We start from the raw sequence: 8881 nt of genomic DNA, 5'->3' as shown, positions 1-8881 counted from the left end.
GCGCCGCTTGGGAGCGCGGCGGCACTCCCGCCGAGGGCTTGGATCCCACGTACAGACCGGCCGCTCACTGGCTGAGCGAGGTGCGGGCGCAACACCGAGGGTTGCGATTCCATTGCCGGTCCCAGTCCGGTACGGGCGCGACACTGAGGGTTGCGATCCGTTGCCGGTCACGAAAAAAGACAAAAAGGAAAAAAAAAAAAAAGAAATCTGTTTGGCATCATTTCTCAACAGAAACACTGGAAAACAATGCTACAATGCCTGACAAAATTTGAAGGGAAAATCATTTCCAACTTAGATTTCTTTTTCTTTGCTTTTTAATACTTGTAAAGTGACCAGTGGGGGGCAGGGGTGGGGGACCAACTTAGAATTTTATGCCCAATAAATTATCATCCAAAGATAAGGTTATGAGAAAGACTATTTCAGATCTGCAAGGCCTCCAAATATGTACCTCCCATGAACTTTCTCAGGAGGCTAATTGAAGGTTTCCTCCACCAAAAAAAGGACCTAAGCTTAGAAAGAAAGACATGGAATCCCAGAGGTAGTGTATTCAACACAAGAAAAGAGAAAAGGGATTTTCAAGATGTTGATGAAAAGAAACATTAAAATGACACTTGTATAGCAAAGTATGTAAAGGGAAATCTGTGCCAGTCGGCCAAAGCTTCTAGGAGTGATTTCATTAATAAGATAAAACAGAAAACAACAGAATACTTTCAGTATCTGAACATACTGAGAGGAGATTTATATAACTCAGTTGGAGCATGAAGCTGAATTCATGATAAGTTCATAGAAACTAAGCAAACTAAACAAGAAACAAGACATCATAAAAACCAAGAAAAACAAACTGTACAAGAAAGATAAATGTTACTGAATTACTACTACATGGCTTAACTGGAAGCTTTCACAATTATGATAATGTAAACACTGAATATTTATTCTAACCAATATTACAATTATCACCAAATGTAGAGAGAATAAGAAAGGGGGGCAGGCATGAATGAGATCAAAATTATCATCTTCTGTATTGAGAAGTCAGTAAATAATGGCTAAAACTAAATAACAACATGAAAAAAAAATGTTTAAAGAGATACAGATTAAGAAAACCACATCAAAGAGTTGAAAAATAATTGCTTCTAGGAATAAAGAAATTGATTTGTCTCAAGGAAATTAGAATTGCTGTTTTTCCTAACAGCAGTAAATAAGCCTTATAGAATGATTGGATTATTTAAACAATGTGTATATATAACTTTAATTTTGTTTAATAAAACTAAAATAGAGAGAATCAATGAATCCAAAATTTCGAGAAACTAAGACCCTCATAAATTGCTAGTGGGAATATAAAATAGTCCAACCACTTTAGATTACAAGTTGGCAACTTCTTAAAAATTTTAACATAAATTTACTATATGATGCAGTAATGCTGCTCCTAAGAATTCTAAAAGAAACAAAAACAGGGCGGGCCAGTTGCTCAGTTGGTTAGAGCACAGCCTAATAACACCAAGGTCACAGGGTTCAGATCCCCATACCTGCCAGCTGCCAAAAAAACAAAACAAAAACAAACACATATATCAACAAAAAAATTTATTTGCAAATGTTCATGGCAGCATTATTCATTGTTCATAGTAGCCAAAAAGTAGAAACAACTCAAATGTCTATCAGCTGGTGAATGGGCAATCAAAACGTTTTATATCCATGTGGTGGAATACAGTACTTCCCCCTTATCTGTGGTCTCACTTTCCACGATCAAATGCAGTCTAAAAATATTCAATGAAAATTCCAGAAATAAACAATTAGTAAGTTTTAACTTGTATGACATTCTAAGTAGCATGATGAAATCTCACATTGTCCCACTCCATCCCACGAGGGATGTGAATCATTCTTTTGTCTAGCATATCCACCCTGTATACGCTACCCTCTTGTTAGTCCCTTAGTAGCCACCTTAGTTATCAGATGGACTATTGCAGTATCACAGTGTTTGTGTTCAAGTAACCCTCACTTAACTCCACAATGGCCCCAAAGTATAAGTGCAGTAATACTGGCATATTGTTAAAATTGTTCTATTTTATTATTAGTTATTGTTATTAATCTTTTACTGTGTCTAATTTATAAATTAAACTTTATCACATGTATGTATATACAGGAAAAAAACATACTATATATGGGGCTCGGCACTATCTGTGGTTTCAGGCATCCACTGGGTGTCTTGGAATATCCCCAGCAGATAAGTAGAGAAGGCTACTGTTCTATTTAGCAGTTAAAAAGAAAAAAAGTACTGATAATATGCTACAACATTGTAAACTTTAAGAATATGCCCAGTGAAAGAAGCCACATACAAAAGATCACAATTTGTTTGATTCCATTTATATGAATTGTTTAGAAAAGGCAAATCTATAGAAACAAAATAGATTCATTGTAGAGTTCAGTTTTTTCATTTTTTTTTAAGGTGGGTCAAAGTTGTAGAGTTTAAATAACATCATCCAGATTCTAGAATTGTGAAAATTAATCTAGTCATTAAAAATTACAACAGATAGGGCCGGCCCGTGGCTCACTCGAGAGAGTGCGGTGCTGATAACACCAAGGCCCCGGGTTTGGATCCCATATAGGGATGGCCGGTTAGCTCACTGGCTGAGCGTGGTGCTGACAACACCAAGTCAAGAGTTAAGATCCCCTTACCAGTCATCTTTAAAAAAAAAATATATATATATTACAACAGATATACAAGGGTACTTTAGAAAGCTCATGGAAAAATAGAATTGAAATATAATGTAAATCTTTCTGTGAACTTTCTAAAGTATCCTCATACATTGATGTGGTAAGAAGCTCCTTCCAAAATTGAAAAGGCAGGGCCGAGCCCGTGGCGCACTCAGGAGAGTGCAGCGCTGGGAGCGCAGCGACGCTCCCGCCGCGGGTTCGGATCCTGTATAGGAATGGCCGGTGCCGAGCGCGGTGTGGGCGACACCACACGAAGGGTTGCGATCCCCTTACCGGTCACGAAAAAGACAAAAAAAAAAAAACCAAAATTGAAAAGGCAGGATACTAAATAATGTGAAATATCATTGTAATGTATAAAATATATATTTTTATAATATACTGATATCTTAATAAGAAAAAGTCTGGATAAGTATTTACCAAAATGTTATCAATTGTTAACTCTAAGTGGTAGGATTAAAAGTAGTTTTATTGTTTTGTTCGATGAATTTTTAAATTTTTCTAAAAACACATGTTATTTGTGTTAAAATATACATATACATACACTAGTGCACATATAATAAATATACATATACTGTAATATGCATATATGTTTATATGTATGTATATGTATAAAGTAGAACATCAGAGCAAGAAGGAAAGAAACATGAAGATCCTCTATTTAGCAGTTTTTGGTGTTTTTGTTTGTTTTTGGCAGCTGGCCAGTATGGGGATCCAAATCCTTGACCTTCGAGTTACCAGCACCATGCTCTAACCATATGATCTAACCCGCCAGCCCTCTATTCAGCAGTTTTTGAACCATATTCCTCAAAGTGGTGGGCAAAGAACAAACTGATAAAGCCCCACACTTGCCCCCCCGCAACATGTGGGGAAAAGGGGAAAAAAAAGTCCTCTTTAAGATGAAATTTTACCAAAGAAAAAAGTTTATGTTTTATTTATTCCTTACCTTGCTCCAGAAAGGATTTTTTTTTCCAGAAAGCCTTAAAGCAGCTTCTAAAGATAGGTGGAAAACATTTGCATAGCAAACCCTATTTATAGGTAAAGTACATGTTAGTCATGGTACTTGCCCCACCCACACAAAGTGCTGAAAATGCAGTCTAGATGACTCCTTCTCAAACTAAATATTAAAAAGAAATTTGAAAAACAGACAGAAGACAACCCCAAATGTTTTATTTTTAGATTCAGCAGACAGAAAATTACTGTTAAATGACTACAAGTTTCTTAACATTTACTTTCAATTTCTGTACTTACTTCTTTGTAAACCACACTCAGGAGAGAGTTATACTCTCCTCCTGAGTGGTCCAGTTTCATATTATGAACTCCACCCAGAAGAGGTAAAGGAACTAAAGGTAGGTACTGCACCCAAAAGCAGAAATCAAGGGTACAAAAAAGATGAGCAATAGTAACTAGGTGCTCCTCCATGGAAAGTAAACTGAGAGATACCAAGTAAAGGGGCAGTCAGCAACAGGAGCTAAAACTAAAATAATGCTTAAACAGAAGCCACAAATTGGAGCTGGTGCAATGAAGAAAGAAGACGAATTAGAGCCACAGAGGTTAGGGGAAACAAAACAGAAATGTAAACAAAGCAGGAAAACATTTGGAGTACTGAAAAGAATAAGTGTCTAGTGAAAGGAAAAGGTGTGCACTTTTGTGGTCCAAGTTAACAAAGATCCTACAAAGTCTCTAGATCCAGCTCTAACTCCTGTGAGCTTCATTCCTGTTTCTCCAATTCCATGAAATTTCTACTTCCTTTACCATGCCATGAGAATTCCTAACATTAGCTCCACCAACCACTTTCTTCTCTCTGTTCCTTGCAACCAAAAGCATTCTTCAAATAAAGGAAGAGAAGAGAGGCTTACCTTTGGGTATCACCAGTGGCATTACTTGAAGTATTTAAACTCATGATATGTCTTTCCAACACTTTCAAAATACCCCACTGTTTCTTAATGGTATGCTTCCTTATTGATGACTAAAATTGTCCAGGATGTCTGTGGCTTACAGGTTAGATGAACTGAAGTCTGTTAAAAATAGTAAATGATACAATAGCGGTTATATATTTGAGTACTGAGGGGGTTTTTTTAGTATGGCTGATTTTTCTTCTGTTCTTTGGCTTATTTGTACTTTTTTTTTTAACTTCTCAGTATACATTGTAGTTGATTTTCACGTCCCTTTATCTGTTCCTCTTCCCCCCCATCTGTCCCCTCCCCCACCCCACTACAACAAATCTGTTCACTTGTCTTAACAAGTTCAAGGAACTGTTGTGATTGTTGTGTCTTCTTCCCCCCTTATTTGTATTTTTTTTAATTATTGTATAACAAGAATGTAATACTGGTATTCTACTATATTTTATTACTTTTAAAAAGGATTGGAAGCAAAAATGACAAAATGTTAAAAAGATGTCCCTTACAAGAACAACATAATGATGAAATTATTAGATTATTTTAATTTCTAATTATTGTATAACAAGAATGTAATACTGGTATTCTACTATATTTTATTACTTTTAAAAAGGATTGGAAGCAAAAATGACATAACGTTAAAAAGATGTCCCTTACAAGAACAACATAATGATGAAATTATTAGATTATTTTAATTTCTCAAATGAAAAGAAAAATTATCATAATAAAATAGTGATAAATTATTCTTGAACTTGGGAAAGGAACATGTAGTGCCTATCTCTAAGGCATAGAATTCAGTTTGAAAGAAATTGAACTCCAGGGACATTTTGGGGTCTCCAAAAGCTTTTTCATAAATGAGATATTTTTAATACAATGTTGCAATCAAAGAGGCCAAAGTACTCTCAAACAGAAGATCTCATGATAATTTTCAAAGGCTTTCTCCCAAGGGATCAAACAGGAAGAAGGAAAGAGAAGAGTATTTGTCACTTACCCTGGCCTACTTTCTGGAAACCTCTTCTATAGGAGATATTCCAAACTATACAGAACCAACCATTTAAAGTAAGTTACCTTACCACAGTGCTAAGGAATCTCTGGGTAATTTTAAACTGAGAAATAACAATAATTCATTAAGTCCAAATAGATAAAAATACAAATACAAATATCCTATAACCTCCTCTTCTACTCCAGTAGAAGTCAGCATCCTAAGGAAGAACATGAGCTTTGGACTGAGAAACACCTGAATATGGATTCCATAAAGTACCTTACACTTAAGTATGTGGCCTTGAGAAAGTCACTTAAACTATAAGCCTGTTTCTTCAATCATAAAAAAAAGGATAACTATATCAACCTCATATACTTAAGATTTAAGTAACATACAAGGGTACTTCAAAAAGTTCATGGAAAAATAGAATTAAAATATAATCTTTCCATGAACTTTTTAAAGTACCCCTATACATAGCACATATATAGTACCCAGCCACCATCAGTTTATATACCGAACATAGAACTCTCTGAAAAATACAACGATCTCTGATAAGTGAAGGGAGTAGGTGATACGTGAGGTGATTTGGTCTGGGGGAAAGATGTAATAAAAGAATTATTTAGTGAAATTGGAGGCGTAGGGGGATATCTAGACCCTCCCCCCGCAAAAAGGAGCTAAACTGTTCTGTCTCTGCTCCCGAAAATCAAGCCTCATAAGAGAAGAAATCACTGAGAGAAAACGGATTCAACTGCAGTGCTCAGAACTAATGCCTCCTATGGACAGACACCAATGGATCTTTAAAACAGGCAGTGATTCATGTGGCTGATTGAATAGTTTTACCCAGGACAAAGAAGATAGGATTCTGTACATGAAGGGGGAAGAAGCCACTTCTCCAGAGACCTAAAAGACTAACCTTAGGAATAGTGGTAAACAAACAAATACCACTGTCATTAATCTACTGAGCACCTACTACAGTGCTGAGCACTGTACTTGGTATTTTACATACAGAATTCTGATCCTTACAACACTGCAATGCAAGAATTATCCCATTCTTCAGAAGAGAAAACTAAGAGATTAGAGGTAATTTGCCAAAAGTCACATAGTTACAGGACCAAGATTACAACTCATAGCTGTCTGACTGTAAAGCCCAAGTTTTTCTACAAGGCCACTGATAATACATACAGCTGAACTATGAATTATCTTACCTGAGGTTTATTATCCTCACTTCATAAGAGAGCTAATCTGGTTCAGAGAGGCTAAATGACTTGTCTGAGGCCAGTCAGCTATTAAGTGAGGTTACTAAGGACTCATTCAAGCTCTTCAGGTACCGAATTCCAAAACCTTGTCACTTTACCACCATGCTCCCAAAGATCAGACCCCAGAGAAACTGCCTTCAGAATGGAAGTAAATGAGTTAGAACCTAAAAAGAATGGACTCTTCTGTCCTTATAATATCCAAGCACATACATAAAATGTTTCTATTTTTGTGAAATAGCTTAATTATATACACATACACATGTGAATTTCAGACAGTTAGGGCCTTAATAATTTAATGTAGGGCCTTAATAGTGTATATTGTAATATTTGTATATTGGGCAGAGAAGTACAGAAAGAGGGAGTTCACCAAATTTTAATAAAGTTGTTTCAAAAAAGTTAATTTGAATAGAATCATCATTTTTCAGTGCATTATTGTGGCATCTAATATCTTCAAATCTGAATGATCTTGTAGAGAGACAGTGTCTTCTATAGCTCAGGAGCGAGTTTCATCAATTTCTGGATCATCAATATAGATGTGGTAGGCAGATCTCCACGATCTCCAACCCCTGTACTCTCTCATATAATATCCTCCCCTTGCCTGTGGGCAGAACCCATGACTTCCTTCTAACCAATAGAATATGACAAAGGTGATGGGATGCCACTCAGATGATTACATTGCATTATATAAGACTTTTAGCAGACTGAATAACAGACAATCTGCTAGCCTTAAAGAAGCAAACCACCATGCTGCAAACTGCGTATAAAAAAGGTCACATGACTGAGAACTGCAGGTAGCCTCTTGGACCTGAGGGTGGCCTCCACCCAACAGCAGCCAGTAAGGAGCCTTGACAGCAACCTTGATGAGACCCGGAGCACAGGACCCAGCTAAGCTGTACATGTAGAAACTGTGTGACTCCTAACCTGCAAAAACTATGAGATAATAAATGTGTACTGTTTTAAGCCACTTAGTTTATGGTAACTTGTTACATATCAGTAGAAAACTAATACGAGAAAGAAGATTGAAAATTCTCATGCAGAATTAAAAAAAAGTTGAGCAAAACGGGAAAAGTAGGAAAATGGGTTCTCATGCTAGCTCTGCCTGTGCATGTCTTTTATCAAGTCTGTTTTTCATATAGTTTAATTTCCTTATTAATTTAAACGAGGAAGTTTATAAAGATCCTATCAAAGACAACTAGATTTTAAAAAAAAAAAAGAAAACAGGAAGTCATTGGCAACATTTACAACAAAAGAACCAAATACGAGTGAGTAAGGACAAACCACCAACAGCCACAAAACCGGCATGGAAGCAGTAGAGGTGTCTGTTGAGGAGAAAGCAGAGAGAAATAACAAGGCTGCATCTGACAGAACCCCCAAAGAGACAACAGATATTTAACACAGGCCAATTTTAGAGCAGCAGATGAAACTGGAAGATGTCTGCCCATTCCAAGAGTAGGCACCTGAAAAAGCCATATGGTAAGAAAGTCTTGAAACTCTCAAAACAGACCTGCCAAGGTTCCCTCCCTGGATGGGGCCCATGCTAAAGAGAAACTGCCGGGGATACAACCAAAATTGAGCAGGAAAGGGAAAATAAAGGCACAGTAAAGAGTGGCCCAGATCAAACTAAGGAGAAAATAGAAACAGAACACCTGAGAAAGCAAGCCACCATAGTCTTTAACTCATACAAAACAAGACAGAGTACTATGAAGTTAGAAAAGCTTTCCTGAACCTCGCCTCATTCTCAAAGTTCAGGTAAACTACTCTCCCATAAAAATAAGCAACAAAAAAGTATTATAGTCAAAATCTATACAAAGTTAATATAAGAAAAAAGAGAGTAAGGAGCAGAGTAGTATCCTGTAAATGAAAGTATGACAGAAAGACATGCCCACAAGACAGATGAAAACTATATCTTATTATTTCAAAATGAGCTAAAAGACATCAACAAAATGGTATAAGACATAAAAGAATATGGATCAGAATTAGAAAAATTCAGAAATGAGGTGACAGGGATCAGAAAGAATTAAAAATAAAAGAAAAAGTCA

General features: G+C 36.4%; 1 protein-coding gene across 1 annotated transcript in view; it reads right to left on the bottom strand.

Moving 5' to 3' along the window:
- Positions 1 to 4609, bottom strand: part of LOC103601202 (coiled-coil domain-containing protein 171-like) — a gene marked incomplete at its 3' end in the record, with an annotated part of 20837 nt that extends 16228 nt beyond the window's left edge. The window contains exon 1 of the mRNA XM_008585589.1: positions 4566 to 4609. Coding sequence (XP_008583811.1) covers positions 4566 to 4609 — 44 coding nt within the window. The remainder of the gene's footprint in view (positions 1 to 4565) is intronic.
- Between the last annotated feature and the right edge of the window lie 4272 nt (positions 4610 to 8881).

The sequence above is a fragment of the Galeopterus variegatus genome, unplaced genomic scaffold (assembly GCF_000696425.1).
Source record: "Galeopterus variegatus unplaced genomic scaffold, G_variegatus-3.0.2 Scaffold3624, whole genome shotgun sequence".
Lineage (NCBI taxonomy): Eukaryota > Metazoa > Chordata > Mammalia > Dermoptera > Cynocephalidae > Galeopterus > Galeopterus variegatus.
Note: the sequence above shows the minus strand (reverse complement) of the source record. Positions and strands in the feature narration are given on the sequence as shown.